The sequence below is a fragment of the Rhinoraja longicauda genome, chromosome 27 (assembly GCF_053455715.1).
Source record: "Rhinoraja longicauda isolate Sanriku21f chromosome 27, sRhiLon1.1, whole genome shotgun sequence".
In the NCBI taxonomy this organism is placed as follows: Eukaryota; Metazoa; Chordata; class Chondrichthyes; order Rajiformes; family Arhynchobatidae; genus Rhinoraja; species Rhinoraja longicauda.
In genome coordinates this window covers 17532874-17551540 of record NC_135979.1, presented here as the reverse complement: position 1 = coordinate 17551540, position 18667 = coordinate 17532874, and the positions used below count along the sequence as shown (strand labels likewise).

Below are 18667 nucleotides of genomic sequence, written 5' to 3'. Positions count from 1 at the left end.
GCAGGAGAGGTTTGGGCCCAACGGGTTCACTTGGTCTAGTGTTTTCTAACAATAAACCTTGACTCTGCATTTACCTGAATTTAGTTTTTAACAATGCAAAAGGTAATAAAACTTTTAAGAGAATACATTGCAATGAAAGGAAAATTCTACTAGAGAATCGAGACAACTCCAAGAGGTATTTAGAGTAAGTTAAAGTTTGTGCAACAAAATACACTACTCATGCATCAGTGAAGGAGCACAGGTCCACTTTAATTCATTATACTTTTCACAATCAAAATATATACAGGCAAATGAATTTTCTAAATGTTTATTTTTCATTTGGTAACAGTCATAATTCGCATCAGAATAATTTTACACCAGTCATTTCCCACATTACAAATACATAATTTACAAACTTAAGCCCAAATTTTGGAACAAGTGCCTCATGTATTTGGAAATATTTTTCACTCTAATAAATAGTGCAGGAATAGTGCACTGGGATGCCCATGAGGCATTTCACTCCGACTTTTTGATTTACAAAATGGTGCTTAATACCATGTTTGCCAGGAATGCATTCCTTCAATGGGTCAAGGAACCGGCTGTAAATCAGAGACCCACACTTCTGCCCATGCATCGAGAAGAGGCAGGAATAGAACAAACTAATCAGTCAGACACTAAAAGAGTGGTCCAGTTCATTCTGACATATAAAACAAAACCACACATGATGAATGGAGCTGGACGGTGCGACAAATGTAGCCCCGCGGTTGTGCAGAGCACAGATACGTTTGGGGAAACTGTACTGGAGCTAAAATACAAGCCATCCGGCTAACCTGCAGACAGTATCGTCACTGTGAACACATCTTCAAAGCATTTAATTGTTAAAGTCATGAAAACTGTAAATACACATTCAACAACTTCTCAACAGATATGAAAAAATGACAGATTTTTCTATACAATTGTATGTTGAGTTAATTTAAGTATTAAATGTTAATGTAAAAAAACGTTCTTTCACAAAAATGAATAAAAACAATGTATTTATAAATCGGCCTTTGCAATAGTGAAGTATGGGCGTGCTCTATCTGGGGAAGCAAGTCAACTCTTCCTTTACACCAATTGTTAAATGTTGTAATTTCCTTTACCCCCTAACACCTAGGTGTTCTTAACCCATTCTCCAGCATCACTGAGCGCAGGAGGTTGGATCATCACTGTACTGATTGTAAATGATGTGTAGTAAGGGTAAACATAAATAAGAGACTGCATGGTATTTCTTGCTGTCCAAACAATGAAACAAAGGCGGTTGTAGGCCATCCTGTCAGAAGAGCATCTTCAATTTGTTTGGTATCTGTCATTCCAGCACAGACATTCAGTGAGTGTCAGTGGTTCATAATTCCCCTCATCTATAAAAACCTGCATTTTCTATGTTTTCTCTGTCTATGTTTTCTAAAACAAAAAACCCCACTTCTTCACTGCTATAAGAACACAAGCTCTTATTAAACAAGCAATTGACCTATTGTATCCCGGAGTTATTAAACCACAAGTTACCAGTGCATCAGTAAAGATAATGATTTTAATATTTCCAACACCTCATACACATGCAATGTGACATGTAGACTAATAGAAATCTAGGACTCAATGTCTCCCATTTTCAGAACACATGTCTTTCATCTTAAACAATTCAAGATTCTAAATCTCAAATTGCAGAAGCAAAAAATCCTCAGTCTAATCACACGTTATTTTGAAAAAAAAGTTGGTGATCTTTGAAGAACCACTGTTAAGTTAATTTCAAAATACTATTCACAATATAATGCCAAATATGCCTCAAATGTCTAGGTCCTACAATCTACAATTGACACACATCCTATAACATCGCTGTGAAGGTGTCGGCCTTATTGTAAACAAGGATTATTTTATAAATCTACATACCTGATATGGCTTTTCCTCAACTGAAACCCATCTCCTGAATTAAAGAGTGCATGTCCATCATTTTCCATCCATTAAAATTAACAGACAAAATCAGGAAGCATGTACCTAAATTCCTGATTAACGCTTTCAAATGACAAAAGGTACATGGCAGAAAAGCAATTAGTAAAATTAGTGAAAATTACCTGTTAAAAAATTAGTAAAATTTTCCTGTACAATACAATACAGTACGAAACAAAGTAAATAAATCTATATTCACTAATCTAATCATAAATTTAATAAGCACTATTATTGGCTGTCAAAACTGACATTAGGTCTTTTATTCAGACCTACAATGATCTTTGATTCAGAAAAGCTGTAAGCAATTTCTAATCTACAATAATTCCAGTAGTATAGTAACTGCAGAACAATGTCCTCCACCATGCTGTAAACACACAGTTAGTGCTGGGTTTCAAGAGCAGGTAACACTAATCTGCAGCATGCATTTACCTTCTCACCACAGTATTCATATCACACTTTTAAGATCAGAGTACTTTTGCATTCACTGTGTATTTTCGAGCAGATTCTGCCACTTTTAAATTTCCAATAAGATGGACTCAAAAACATTATTGTCTTAAAATATGATTTCCATGTAGCTTTAACAATCTTATATGTAAGACCAATACTCAAAAGAACCATTAATCATGAATGCATTGGAAGAAAAAAGAGTAAGGGTTTCTTGGGCAATATAACAAACTTTTGAATAACATGGAAATTAAAGGTTATGGGATTCAGGCAAGAAAATGAAGTTAAAGTTAGGATAACAGCAAGGATGGACTTAATGAAAAGCAGAGCAGGCACAAGGGGCCATGTGGCCGAGTTTTTACTTCCATTCCAGATGTTCTTTGTTTTTCAGTGACAGTCATGCTGTCCATATGTACCAGTATAATCCAAAATAGAATTGTCGGGTCTTTCAGCCCACCACCATGCTGATCTATACTAATGCCACTTGCCTGGATTAATTCCATATCCTTCTTTGCTTTGTTCATTCTAGTACCAGTCCAAAATCAAAATGAATCACAACAAATAAGACCATGAGCCTAGACCTTTTGTTTGGCATTATTTTAACATCAGTAATAGCCTCATTATTTAAAATAAGTTAATGCCAATGTTGAGACAAAATCACCTGGTTAAAAAGGATAATATATCCTAAATTGTTTATACTTCTCATGTGTCACCTTACGTTACCTAGCAGCATGGATGTATCTCCCAACCACACCATTCAACTTATATAGGAACACAAAATACCTCTATGAAGATGGAAATCAAAGTAAAATGGCACCTCACTGTCATAAATCTATCTTAAGGTTATAGGGTTATAAGTGATAGGAGCAGAATTAGGCCATTCGGTCCATCAAGTTTACTCCACCATTCAATCATGGCTGATCATCTCTCCCTCCTAACCCCATTCTCCGGCCTTCTCCCCATAACCCTTGACACCCATACTAATAAAGAATCTATCTATCTCTGCCTTAAAAATATCTACTTGCTTGGCCTCCACAGCCTTCTGTGGCAAAAAATTCCACAGATTCACCACCCTCTGACTAAAGAAATTCTTCTTCATCTCCTTTCCAAAGGAATGTTCTTTAATTCTGAGGCTGTGACCGCTAGTCCTAGACTCTCCGACTAGTAGAAACATCCTCTCCACATCCACTCTATCCAAGCTTTTCACTAATCGGTAAGTTTCAATGAGGTCCCCCCTCATCCTTCTAAACTCCAGCGAGTATAGGCCCAGTGCCGTCAAATGTTCATCACATGTTAACCCACTCATTCTTCACCCAAAAGAACTGCTGATACCATGAGGACAGAGGCTGATGCCAGGGGCTCTGAGGAAGATGTCATAGAAGCAATGGCTGACAACTACACCACTGCAGTCTTACAAGAGATTATCCAGTTAAAGTAATATAATAGTGAGCAAAACTTAGATATAGAAAGGACAAAATATGTACTGTAATAAATTCAAAAACAATTTGTAGAGAAACAAGGAAAGTGGCTAGGACAATGATGGTTTGGGAAGTTCTGTAACAAAGGTTTAAAGATCCTGTTGTACTGAAAATGAGACTTAAGTTTCTGAATCTGAATGTAGCCAAATTCTATATACATATGCAGATAATTCCAACAAGCCACTGCAGGTGCAGAATTCAATTTGTTGCTTCAAAATTGTGATTATTTTAGTACGCTAGTTGCAATTTCAGAAAAACCAGTAACAGTTGTTCTTCCTAATACAAAAAAAGCTAAACTCTAAATTCAGCACCATAAAATTATCCAGGAACAGCTTCGCTTTTCATATGTTCTTCTTTCTCTATTACACAATAAGGTGAGCAACAAAAATTATAACAAATTATGCTCATGACAAGGATTAATATTAACTCACTGGTCTTGTGCAGTGTCACACAAAATGATTGTTCCAACAGAGCTTCTCTGTATTCTTGTTGTTAATAAACAGTCAGTGTTACTGTATATTTTAAAGGAACTGTAAGAACATATTACTCCTCTCCCCTCATTGCTTAAGAAGCAGGAGACAGGAAGATGTTGAATATGATGGCAAACACGACACAGGCAACATAGGCCAAAATCGAAGCCCAAAATCTGGGATCCTTCAAGAGTTTCTGGTCATAGCAGCTGAAAACCACATAGCCAATTGTCATTCCAGCTAAACCACCTGCAATGTGAGCCACAAAGGACACCTGTAGGAAGTAAGAAACCTAATATTAGAACAAGGGATCAAAGTAGTTCTTTACATTCTCACTGCGGCGAAGAAAAGATAATTACAGACTAACAGTTTCTGGACTCACTTTAATTCCTTCAAAACAATCGTTCGAGTTCAGCACTTAGATCAGTTGACAGTCTGACCGTTATATTCATTCAGCAAAATAACCTAATTTGTTCATCTATTTTCAGGTTATTTTCACATGGAGTTTGTGAATGGTTTAAGAAGAACGATTGCCATAGAAACCTTGTGCTAAATTTCGCTCCATCTGTTTGGATTTCGCTCCATCTCCAAAATAGCCTCAGCACTGGGAAAATATAACCCTTAATGAGAACGCACCTCTCCCTAATCCCCACCAATGATGTAATTATTCATAAGAAATTAATTTACATTTATATTCTATTCAAACCTGTTGAGATTGTCACATGGCTGTTCCAGACTGATATAATTCTCCAAAATGTAGAAACAAAGAACCGCAGATACTGATTTACAAAAAAAGACACAAAGTGCTGGAGTAACTCAGTGGGTCAGGCAACATCTCTGGAGACCATGGATAGGTGACATTTCGGATCGGAACCCTTCTTCAGTCTGAAGAAGGGTCCCGATTCGAAACGTCACTTATCCATGTTCTCTAAAGATGTTGCCTGACCTGCTGAGTTACTCTGACACTTTGTGTCTTATTTTGATATTATTGTACAGTTACTTATGGGACAAAACTTAATCCTGTTTTTTTAATTTTTGTGGAAACAAGCAAGACTTTCTAATTGATCAGTGATACATGTAGCTATTATAATATGACACCGTAAAGACAAATTTGTCTTCCACTTTCTGCCAAGTGATCTAAGCTAAGTGCTAATGGATGTCCTGAGCCGGTCTCCATATCAAAAATCAACCACTGTCTCTGCTGATAGATATCCGGTGCAATAGCTCACACCTGAGGCATAAAATGAGGACCAGGTTGGTCTCAACCAGGAACCCTTCCATACAGAAACAGCATAAGGATCCGAAGCTTCTCAGAGAAATTTATTTGGATGCTGCAGCAGAGGGTTTTGAAATGTCTTTAATAATAGGCCAGCATAGAAAACGGTGGAGAGATAAAACTAATGGTGGAGAGGTAAAACTAATGGAGACGCAGCTTCCAAAAGAAAGAATGAAGAGACTCTCTGAGCCCCAATTTCAACATATTTTAGACAACCAAGGATAATCAGAAATAACTGGGATTGTGATTTCAGGTAAACTCTTTGGTGTGTTGCCAGGCAAAGTTAATGTGGATTAATTATTGATACTTCAAAAAGTTGATGTCTGTTATCTACCAAAATAATCTATGATTGGATTAATACCTGCAACCTGGAAGAAAATACAAAAAAAACCTTATGATACAGTCGTTCCAGGAACCTATTGGATAGGATTAGAGCTTCAGTGAACCACTATGTGGCATAAATGCATCGAGTCCTTTCATACAATTTATACTTTGAGCGCTTTTCTTACCTTCTGCAGGTATCTGTTGCTTAAGTTGCCAAAGCAGGGGGTTAAAGCAGCTCTCAGCAGTGTGCAGCAACAGCAGCAAGAAAGGAAAGCCAGAAACAATATTGAACTATCTCACCAATGGCAGGAAAAGGTTGAAGAAGGCGAAGAGTTAATGAAAGTATATAGATGCATTATTAGACTTCAGAAATACTCAGTTTCATAATATTTCCAAGCAAGTAAAGCCAACTATCAAATTACTAACATACATTTGTTCTTAACATTTGAAGTCATGAATCTTGCAGAAACCCATCTGATCCTGACAATTAGATATTGTCAAAGCTTTTGTTGTTTGTCACAGTGTCTATAAGCTCCAGGACTAATGTCAGCTTGGGAAACTAGGAGATTCTATGAGTTCACACTGACCTTGTGAGTAGTTTTGAGTGTCCGATAATGTAAAACAGATGGCATCATCACCCATTAAATATTTTAAAATAAGCAAAAATCATGCAAATGCCAAAATGACCCTAAAGTATTCTTCACATGGCATGCCCAGCTTAAAATCGCTGAAGAAGGCTTATACCAGTGCACTTGGTGAGATCAGTTTATAACATCTCTACTAATCAGACAGCAGGTAACAGAAGTACTGGAGTTCATATATGGTAAACTGATGCTAAGGATTTACAGGCTTGTAGACATTAGAGAGACAACAGAGCAAGACATGATTTAGCATACCGCTGAGAATTTTCTTCACATTAGAGGTCAGTTACAGGTCCTATTGGTGACACCTGTGGATCCGATGTTTAAATGCTGCTCAGGAGTAAGGTTCAGAAACATGACCCCCTTGGAAGGTGAACATTCTTATGTCCCTCCCCCCTCCATGTACCTAAAGATCCCAATCTGCCAAACCTGGCTCCCTGGTCCACTATCTAATCCCTTCACTTTACCTCTACACCCATCTGAGCATCCATCACTGTGTGTAACGTCCCTCTGTCATTACCTCAACACCTATTTGACCACAAGGTAGATACAAAATGCTGGTAACTCAGCGCTCAGCGAGACAGTCAGCATCTCTGGAGAGAAGGAATGGCCTGCTGAGTTACACCAGCATTTTGTGTCTACCATCGAATTAAACCAACATCTGCAGTTCTTTCTTACACCTATCTGACCACCATCCACTGTGTGAAATCCCCCTCAACAATACCCCTCCACCCATCCAACCACCCATCACAGTTGGTATCCTAACCGTAACACTACACCTATCAACACACGTTTTAAGCTACACCTCCTTTTTCTCTATGACAGAAAACTATCAGCACATGTGACATACGAATGAACATTAAAACAGGACTAAGAATCAAATAATTTCACCTGAAACACAACAGCAAATTCTGGTAAAACATCTAAATTTAGAAAGTGGTGGCATTGCAAAACTCATTCCCGTAGGGAGCAGCTGAGGTGAACAGGAAGATTAAGAGGAAAATGGAAAAACACATGAGGAAGAAAGGAATCGATGACCATGACCGTGCTTTATTACCTCAGCTTCGTTGTTTTAACAAAGACGCGAGCAGCATGAAAGTGTTTTTTTTAAAGAAAAAAGAAGTAATGTTTTTTAAAATCCCGATGCTAGCTCTTATCAAAAATTGGAAAAATATATTGGACAGGAGGTATGAGGCAAGAATGGAATACAATATCCCTATATACTGGTTCGGGATTTTCCCTCATACTGGAAAAGTTGTTGTAGAAACAAAAGGACACAAACTGCTGAAGTTACTCAGCAGGTCAGACAGTATCTCTGGAGAACATGGATAGGTTGTGGGTCAGGACCCTTCTTCAGTGATTGTGGGGGGCAGGGGGGGGGGGAGGGGAGAGACGAGAAATAGGTGGAAATACAGGTGGGGCCCAAGGGGAGTGGGAAGGTGGGGGGCAAAGTGGGAGGTGGGGGAAGAGGTGGGGGAGGGGGGAAGAAGTTAGTCAGAGGTTACTTAAAATTGGAGAATTCAACATTCATAGCATTGGGATGCAAGCTGCCCAAGCAGAATATGAGGTCCTGTTCCTCCAGTTTGCTTGTGACCTCACTCTAGCAACGGAGGAGGCCCAGGACAGAAAGGTCAGCTCGGGAATGGGAAGGGGTGTTAAAATGGTTAGCAACAAGTAGAACTTGGTGGACCGAGTGCAAGTGTTCAGTGAAATAGACGGCAAGTCTACGCTTGGTCTCAATGATGTACAGGCCACATTGGGAACACCGGATGCAATAGATGACATTAGATGAGGTGCATGTGTACCTCTGTCTCACTTGGAAGGACTGCTGGGGTCCCTGGATGGAGGCGAGGGAGGAGGTAGAGAAACAGGTGTGGTTGAATGACAAGAGGCTTTGTCATTGCACAATCTGCATACAGCAAGAGCCCACAAAGTGCAATATGACAAATGACCAGATAACGTCTTTTATTGACGACGATTGAGTGATTTATGTGGATCAGAACAATTGACCCTTCTGATTATCAACAGGTGGATGCCATCTATAGCTTGTCTTTGACAGGACAGAAGGGCCTTTTCTTCAGTGTTTCATCTGAAGGGTGGTCTTGTTTTAGCCTAGATTGTGTTACAATTTTCAACACCAGGACTTGAACCAGCAATCTCTGATTCAGATGTAAAAATGTGATCATTAATTCACAATTATTATACAACATTACCAATCACTATTTTGTTTGCTGCTTGGCAAATATTTGGTTTAAGCCTCGGGGTAAGCCATTAAATGTTGAGCACAATCAAGTGGTTTTAATTAACCTCTGTAATACTTACACGGAGAGCATATCCTTCAACAAAAAACCTTCTGTACAGGGCAAAGCCCACATCAGTGCCCACTGAAATAAATAAATACATGTCATTAAGTTGCTACATAATACTGAATAGCAAGAAAATATAGTCAAATAACAACAGGGGGCGTGGCTGCGCCCTGCAGCTGCGGCTCACCGGCAGTCTCTCTGTCTTTTTTTGTCTTTGTTATCGTTTAAATGTATGTTTTGATTTATTTTTAGCTCTGTATATGTGGGGGGTGATGGGGGGATGAGGGAAACCTTTTTTTCTAATCTCCTCCTCAACGGAGATGCGACCTTTATCGTGTCGTATCTCCGTTCGCGCTACGGCCTAACACTGTGGAGTCGGCGGCCTCCAGCTGGGATCGACCTTGAAGACTCCGGTCGCAGGGCCTGGACTTACCATCTCGGAGGCTTCGGCCGTGGGCCCTGCAGACCGCAACATCGGGAGCTCACAGGTCCCTGGCTGGCGACCGGCTTTCGGGAGCTCCAGCCGTAGCAGCTTCGACCGCCCCGAAGCGCGAGGTTCGATCGACCCGCTCGCAGGACCTTCATCGCCCTGCGTGGCTCGGCCGCGGCACTTTCCATTGCCCGGTGGGGGCTTAGGACCTTCATCGGCCTGCTCGGCTCGGCCTGGGACTTTCCATCGCCCGGCGGGGGCTTCAAAAGTCGGGAGCCTCGATCGCCTCGAGGCAGCAGTTTGACTGCCTGACCACGGGAGAAGAATGAGGAGGAGATAAGACTTTTCTTTGCCTTCCATCACAGTGAGGGTGTGCCTGGAGCAATCACTGTGATGGTTGTTTGTGTTAAATTGTAATTGTGTGTCTTGTGGTCTTTATTGTTTTCTGCCGGACCCTGACGTGAGAGGACGCTGGCCCTGTTTGTTCGCCGCTTCTCCGTCAGGACAAATCTTTTGTTTGTTTGTTTGTTTTTATGTCTTGTTTGCTCTGTAAAGCGTCTTTGAGTATCTTGAAAAGCGCTATGTAAAATAAATGTGTTATTATTATTATTATTAACAGTAAATAACACAAAATATTTCATAACCAGAGATCCATGCAACAATGAACACTTTTGCTTGAGCGTAACTAGCGAAAGCTGCAATAATAGGAGGTCTACTTGTGGCAAACCTGGAACAATGTCTGCAAGTATTCAACCCTAACACTGTCAGGCTTTATATTGTCAGTCCTCTGGCACAACATGAAGGAATTTCTTGACCCAATGTCCACCGTCCATTTCTTTTGGAAGCACTCCAAATGGGTGTTGCTGATAAATCCAGCACTTATTGATGAGTCTTTTCTGAACTGCAGCTGTTTGTGTGTGAATGAAAGAGGCTGCCTACCAGATTGGAGAAAATGATTTGGGCATCACGAGGTGAATCACTCAAGCCTCGATCCTGCCTCTGACAAAGGCCACCTCACCTAATATTCCACAAATGATAGGTTATGAAATAATTCTCTCCCACACAAGTCTCTAGCAGTGCTTAATGCCACATAGGAACTTCTGCATGATATTTTCTCACAATATGGCAGCTGACAGCTACATCTGACTGGGATATGCTGGATGGGTGGGTCTCAGAGACTATGGTGATATCTGGGCATACCATAATATTTGAACACAACAATAAATAAAATTAAGAACACTTACCTATTATCAAAATAAAGGCCAATCGGAAAACACCAAAGACGGGCAACATTTGTTTAAAATTCTGAAAACAAATAGATTCATCATAACTTTATGGGTCTTTTTAATCATGAGATAGACTTTCTTTTTAGAAATAATATACTGCTCAAAATTAGCATCAAAATGTCTTTACCCCGTGTTGTGGCATAGTCATTAACTGATAAATAAAACTATTATGTTTGTATGGCTGTAAGAGTCAGTATATTTCGTAATAAGCTAATGCTTAAAGAGTTTTCCTACTAGAGGAATGTACGGAATGTTTGCTTTTGCAGCTGATGTGGGTAGAGATGCTGCTTTTGCATCAGATTTTTCTCCCACTCTACTGGCAAATATCATGATCTGTTGCATCTCATTACTGCTCAATTGCCTCATGATGTACGTAAGCGCAGAAGTTATTCTCCGTCAACAAATCTTGAACTTCTTGTTTGGTAGCCGCTTCCCAGCATTTAATAAGTGACAGTCTTAGCGCAGTATAGTGACACAGCTGGCAGAAACATAGAAACATAGAAAATAGGTGCAGGAGTAGGAGTAGGCCATTCGGCCCTTCGAGCCTGCACCGCCATTCAATATGATCATGGCTGATCATCCAACTCAGTATCCCGTACCTGCCTTCCTCCATACCCTCTGATCCCTTTAGCCACAAGGGCCACATCTAACTCCCTCTTAAATATAGCCAATGAACAGGCCTCAACTACCTTCTGTGGCAGAGAATTCAACAGATTTACCACTCTCTGTGTGAAAAAAAACTTTCTCATCTCGGTCCTAAAAGACTTCCCCCTTATCCTTAAACTGTGACCCCTTGTTCTGGACTTCCCCAACATCGGGAACAATCTTCCTGCATCTAGCCTGTCCAACCCCTTAAGAATTTTGTACGTTTCTATAAGATCCCCCCTCAATCTTCTAAATTCCAGCGAGTACAAGCCGAGTCTATCCAGTCTTTCTTCATATACAGAGATGCTGCCTCACAGCGCCAGAGACCTGGTTCGATCCTGGCCTCAGGTGCTGTTCTGTGTGGAGTTTGCATGTTCTCTCTGTGACTGCGTGAGTTTTCTCCAGGTACTCCGGTTTCCTCCCACATCCCAAAGATGCGTGGGTTTTTGTAAATTAATTGGCCTCTGTAAATTGCCCCTGGTATGTAGGGAGTGGATGAGAAGGTAGGATAACATAGAACTAGTGAGAATGGGTAATCGATAGTCGGCGTGGACTCGGTGGGCCTAAAGGCCTGTTTCCCTGCTGTACCTCTAAACTCTGCCTGCAAAATCCAAGTAATCCTTCACTGCAAAATCCAAGTAATTAATCAATAAGCAGCAACTTGCCATTGTTTTTTGCAAGTGTGGTTGATTAATTGAATATCTTAGCAAATGATAGATTGTGTTTACATTCATTAAATTGTATTGTTATACTATCACGAGCTGGAGGACATATTATGTGTGTAGGAGTGTAAACCTGCTGTCAAATTGTGGTTCAACAGTCTGTTACTGTAGGGGAAACGGTTTCCATGATGCATTTCCTGTCAAAACTCTTTCATCCTCAGTTGAAAGGAAATGCTCTCTTAATATGTTTTGCATTTACAGTTTTTGTTGAATTTTGTGGGTTTTTGGCCAACCTACATGTATCTTTTTATTCACAAAATGCTGGAGTAACTCAGCAGGTCAGGCAGCATCTCGGGAGTCTTTCCAGGTGAGACAGAGGTTCACCTGCACCTCCTCCAACCTCATCTATTGCATCCGCTGCTCTTGATGTCAACTTATTTATATCGGCGAAACCAAGCGCAGGCTCGGCGATCGCTTCACTGAACACCTGCGCTCGGTCCGCATTAACGCAACTGATCTCCCGGTGGCCCAGCACTTTAACTCCCCCTCCCATTCCCAGTCTGACCTCTCTGTCATGGGCCTCCTCCAGTGCCATAGTGAGGCCCGCCGGAAATTGGAGGAAGAGCACCTCATATTTCGCCTGGGCAGTTTGCAGCCCGGTGGTATGAACGTCGACTTCTCCAACTTCAGATAGCTCTTCTGTCCCTCCCTTCCCCTCCTCCTTCCCAGATCTCCCTCTATCTTCCTGTCTCCACTTATATCCTTCCTTTGTCCCACCCCCGACATCAGTCTGAAGAAGGGTCTCGACCCGAAACGTCACCCATTCCTTCTCTCCCGAGATGCTGCCTGACCTGCTGAGTTACTCCAGCATTTTGTGAATAAATCAATTTGTACCAGCATCTGCAGTTATTTTCTTATACTACATGTATCTTTAGCAGATTTCAGTTATTTCTGCAATTGAAATAATATTGTAAGTCAGCATTGGCATAAAACCATTCAGTTAAAGCATCCCAATGGAGCTATGCCTCTTTCATATCTTAAATGATATTCGACATGACCCACGTTGGATGGACAGTGTAGATTAAAAAGTGGCTTCAATTTTCTGCAGCTGAGATGTAAAATGTATTGCTCTGTGTTTGCAACAGTAGTCCATATAATTGAACTCCCGAGCCAAGTACATTTTTGATAAATAAAAGTATAAAGGATTCAGAATGAAAGAAGTTAAATGGGCTTTAAGCAAAGGAGAAAATGGGCTTTAGGTCAAAGGAGAACAATGGAAGCTCAATCGAGCAAATCCACACAAAATAAATATCCACTGTTTCGAAATCTTCTTCCTGGAATTTGTGGATAATAGCTAACTCTATGAAAGGACTATATAAAAAAGTTCCAAACTTGATAGTAGCACGCAGGTTATCAGAGGAAACCCAGAAAGTGTGTGTCCAACCCAAGAGAAAAGTGAATTTTCCTTCACGTGGTCAGAAGCTTAACAAAAACTTTATTGTTCTTAATCATGACACATGCCTAATGACTGATTCTCATTTAGAAATTCAATGGAGATTGTTTTAATTAACTTTCAAAAAACCCCTACGGCTGGTTACTAGCACGTGATTTTAATAAAATGTACTTTCATTTTTCAGTTCTAATTGAGAGTAGAATGCCATAAATGCTAACAAATCCTTTCTCTCTTTGCTGTGCTTCTGGTATTCTGTTTTTATTTTATTGTGTGATCATTTACAGTAGTCACTATGCTATTAAATATTCTGTTGCTTGTTTTGATCAACTTAGGCTGCAGACTGCAGCTAACAACGCCGTGAAGGACAGCTGTATCCTGTTGATCACGGAGACCTGGCTTCATTCTTTCATTCCGGACTCTGCTATCGAGCTAGCAGGCTACACAGCACAGCGTCATGACAGGACAAGAGACTCTGGTAAGAGCAGAGGTGGAGGGCTCTGTGTGTACGTGAACAACACCTGGTGTACAAACACAGTGACTGTAGACAGTCACTGCTCCCCGGACCTGGAGTATGTGACTGTTAAATGCAGGCCCATTTATCTCCCTAGAGAGTTTACTGTTGTCATGATAACTGCTGTGTACATACCACCGGATGCTAATGCTAACTCGGCTATCGGATATTTGTATGGTAGCACTAGCAGTCAACAGAGCATATATCCTGACGGTGTTCACATCATAGCAGGGGACTTTAACCACGCGGACTTGAAGAAAATGCTCCCCAAATTCTATCAGCATGTTAAATGTGCTACAAGAGGAGCTAACACACTGGACAAGGTCTACTCCAACATCAAGCTGGGCTACAGGGCTAGACAACTACCACACCTGGGTCAGTCGGACCATATGTCCCTGTTTTTAATTCCTGCATATGCCCCCCTCAGGAAAACCGCTCCTACCATCACAAAGACCATCACAACTTGGCCTGATGGTGCATCTCAGCAGCTGCAGGACTGCTTCGACAGGACCAACTGGGATGTGTTTGAACACCGGGACCTGGAGGTGTTCACAGACAGTGTACTATGTTACATTAAAAACTGCATGGACACTGTCACAGTGGACAAACGCATCCGGGTCTACCCCAACCAGAAGCCCTGGATGACCCGGGAGGTCCAGCGGCTGTTAAAAGAGAGGAACACTGCTTTTAGGTCTGGCGATAGGGCTTTATACAGCATGGCCCGAGCTAACCTGAAGAGAGGCATCAGAGAGGCCAAATTAGACTACAGGAGGAAGATAGAGGACCACCTGGACAGTAACAACAGCAGGCAGGTGTGGCAGGGGATCCAGTATCTAACCAACTATAAGACCAACCTTGGAGCTGCTGAAGGTGACGCCTCGTTGGCAGAGGAGCTGAACCTCTTCTTTGCTCGCTTTGAAGTGGAGCCACCCGAGACAGCCATATCACACCACATGGTCCACAGCAGCCTAACCCTCAAGATAGAGGAGCATGAGGTGAGGCGCACGCTGCGGGCCATCAATCCAAGGAAGGCTACTGGACCCGACGGCGTCTCTGGACGCGTGCTGAAGGACTGCGCTGACCAGCTGGCTGGAGTCTGTACGAGGATTTTCAACCAGTCTCTGGCCCAGTCCACTGTTCCATCCTGTCTGAAGTCCGCAATCATAGTCCCCTTGCCCAAAAAACCCCACATTTCCAGCCTCAACGACTACCGGCCAGTCGCACTCACACCAGTGGTGATGAAGTGTTTTGAAAAACTGGTCCGGGGTCATATCACATCACTCCTGCCCCGAAGCTTTGACCCCCACCAGTTTGCGTACAGAGCGAATAGATCCACAGAGGACGCTATAGCCACAGCCCTCCATGCTGCACTGTTCCACCTGGAGCAGCCGGGGAGCTACGTGCGGATGCTCTTTGTGGACTACAGCTCTGCCTTTAATACCATCCTTCCCCATAAACTGGTGGACAAACTGGGGGACTTGGGACTTCCACACTCCACCTGCATGTGGATAAATAGCTTCCTGTCAGCTCGCAGCCAGAGAGTCAGAGTGGGCCATCACACATCCACGGCCCTCAGCCTCAGTACCGGCTCTCCACAGGGCTGCGTGCTGAGCCCCCTGCTCTACACCATCTATACACATGACTGCACCCCCGCCCACCACAGCAACACCATTGTCAAATTTGCGGATGACACTACGGTGGTGGGACTCATCACCGGGGGGGACGAGTACGCCTACCGGGATGAGGTGGAGCAGCTGACAGTGTGGTGTGGAGAAAATAACCTGCTCCTCAACACCTTAAAGACAAAGGAAATAATAATAGACTTCAGAAAGAATAAAACGGACATGGTACCATTAACTATCAGAGGGGACTGTGTGGAGAGGGTGGCGGATTTCCGCTTCCTGGGAATCCATATTGAGGAGGACCTGACGTGGAGCGTGAACACCTCTGCGCTGCTGAAAAAGGTCCAGCAGAGACTGCACTTCCTGAGGGTGCTCAGGAAGAATAACATCACTCAGAGACTGCTGTTGTCCTTTTATCGGTGCTACATTGAGAGCATCCTAACATACTGTGTATGCGTATGGTACACCAGCTGCACAGCGGCTCAGAGGAAAGCGCTCCAGAGGGCCATTGACAACGCCCAGAGGATTGTCGGCTGCCCTCTACTTACCTTGGAGGACTTACACAGTTCCCGCTGCATCAAAAAATCCCAGAGTATTATAAAGGACATTTCCCACCCCGGACACTCCCTGTTTGAACTGTTACCGTCAGGCAGACGGTACAGATCTACAAGGACAAGGACAAACAGACTTAAAAATAGTTTTTACCCCACTGCTATAAAGGCACTAAATGTAGCCGCCAAGGAACGCAGGGGCGATACATAATAAGAGACTGTGAAATCGACAGAAGGATGTAGGGTTGGGTGTTTATGCGTGCTATTTTCATGATATTTATTTTAGTTGTTTATCTTTTTTAAAATATTTTACCTTGTATGTATCGTTAGCTTTTAGAAATGTTTGAATGGTGCACTGACTGGCTGACATTTTACAATTTCGTTGTACATGGCTCATGTTACAATGACAATAAAGGAACTATATTCTTCTTTCTTTACAGCTGCATTACAAGTTCACTCAGTGACTGCATGAAAGGCATGCTGATTCATGGTACTATAGGGGAAATGGCTCAACGTCACATCCATAATATCTGTAAAAGCACAAAAATTCATTCTCTTAATTTTAGTTCAATGATACCCTAAATCCATCTAATGTCAGAATGAACATAGGCCTGCTTATCTACATTTAGAAATGATTTACTATGATTCCTGTTAGCCTTATAAATGTGCAATTTGATATATGAAAAGATAAATTAACAGCTTTAAGAAAAAAACAATAATACAAATTTAATTATTCCAAAAAATCTAATGTAGAATGTACAAATGTATCTATCCACCCCTACCCCACTTACAGTAAAGTCCAGTCAGAGCCCATAGATTCATTTGAGAGAGGGAGGAAAACATTAAAAAAGGGAAAGGCAGGTGATCAGGAAGATCTCACTTATGTTTAAGGTTATTATCCACAAATCCCATCCACAAATCCCATCCTTTACAGCCACAGAATAAATTGACCAGCTCTGAAGAATGTCATGAACTGGAATGCAATTGCTGACTTTCACCTCTGAGACCAAGTCAGTTTTCAATCATCTCACAGCATTCTGGTCATTCTTTTACTTTGATTTTGTATAAATGGCAAAGAGAAAACTGGTAATGGTTTCAAACGCTCTATGCTTTAAAGTGTTGCACTTTAAAGCATAACACCAAAGATGTTATACTTTAGCTTAGCTTTACACTAAGGTAAAGAGACTGGAACTCAAAAGTACAGTTTAAAAGCTATGAATTCTGATCCAAATTTATTTGAAACAAATAACAACAAAGCAAAGAAAAATTCTGGAAAAGTGAATAATGATTTGTAAAACAGGAAGATAAACATTTTGAATGAGAATTCATCGGAAAAAAACGAGTGAAGAAGAACATTGGGAAATTCCTGTACTTCATGGAGGAATCTCTTGATACCAAAGCTTTTGTGTCCATCTAACATGTCCAGGGAGGGTCTGAGTCTGATATTCAATTTCCACCCAGCCATTCAACTAATGTTCCAGTCAAGTAGGTTATGGAAAGTCAGGACTTTAAGAAACAAAAATAGCTGTTGTTAAAATGTGATCATTCTGTCACATGCTTAAAACCCACAGTACTCACTTGTGGCACGGCTAATAAATTCATGAATTCTTCAGCCCTGCCGCAAATTGTTACAGTGGATTTCTATGCGTGCAGCAGAATGATCATATTGTACAACAGCAAGAGCTTCCACTCGATTTTACAAAATACAAAATGCCTTTTCATTTATCATTACATATGGGCATTCTTTGGAGTGATTGGCGTTGGAAGACATAGCACCAGCTGCATCTCAACACAATAAGTGTGAACGGGTGATCAATGATTGGCTTGGACTTGGAGGACTGAAAGACCTGTTTCCATGCTGCATATCAAAACTTAATTGTAAAAAAAATCCTTGCAATAGAACATGGAACAAAGTTAAGGGAACATAGATAGTGAGCTCCATACGTCTTGTGGTGTAAACAGATGTACCTGTCAACTTTTTTTTGTTGCACAAAATCTCAACCAGCAACTTTCTACAGCAATCTATTAACAATTGTAACCAAAGATAAGCACAGATTCTGATGAAAGGTCTCGACTCAAAACATCACCCATTCCTTCTCCCCAGCGACGCTGCCTGTCCCGCTATGTTACTCCAGCGTTTTGTGTCTATTTTCGGTGTAAACCAGCATTTGCAGTTCCTTCCTATATAATTCTCACCGTCGGTTTGCTACTGAGTGAATAACATGTCTACTTACACAATAAAATAACAAAGAGGACATTGGAGTGAAAGAGAAAGAGTGAAAACTGCAGATAAAAGTGTGAACTGAAGTATGAGGACCTAGAAGCTTTAAGAGTTAATTAATTGCCAGGTCCAGTTAAAATGTATTTCACCCCTTAAGAGAATTGAGGGAGAAAATAGTGGTGGCTCTAACTATAACTTCCTAATCCTCTGGTTCAAGGCAGGCTTCCGCAGAATTAGCAGATCACTTGTTGGAACAAAGGACTGGTTGGAGTTTTAATCAAGATGTTTAACATTCTGAGTGTGTGGACATGAAGTAGGGGTGGGGGGGGGAAGGGGGGGGGAAGAGAGAGACAGAGGAACTATCTAAAGTTGGAGAAGTCAATGTTCA

At 41.5% G+C, this 18667-nt stretch overlaps 1 protein-coding gene across 1 annotated transcript in view; it reads right to left on the bottom strand.

Annotated features, from left to right (window-relative positions):
* Nucleotides 1-238: 238 nt before the first annotated feature.
* Nucleotides 239-18667, bottom strand: part of rhbdl2 (rhomboid, veinlet-like 2 (Drosophila)) — a 51287-nt gene continuing 32858 nt past the window's right edge. The window contains exons 6-8 of the mRNA XM_078423213.1: nt 10573-10633; nt 8915-8976; nt 239-4625 (exon numbers count right to left, since the gene is read on the bottom strand). Of these exons, the coding sequence (XP_078279339.1) occupies nt 4446-4625; nt 8915-8976; nt 10573-10633 (303 nt within the window). The 3' untranslated portion in view covers nt 239-4445. The remainder of the gene's footprint in view (nt 4626-8914; nt 8977-10572; nt 10634-18667) is intronic.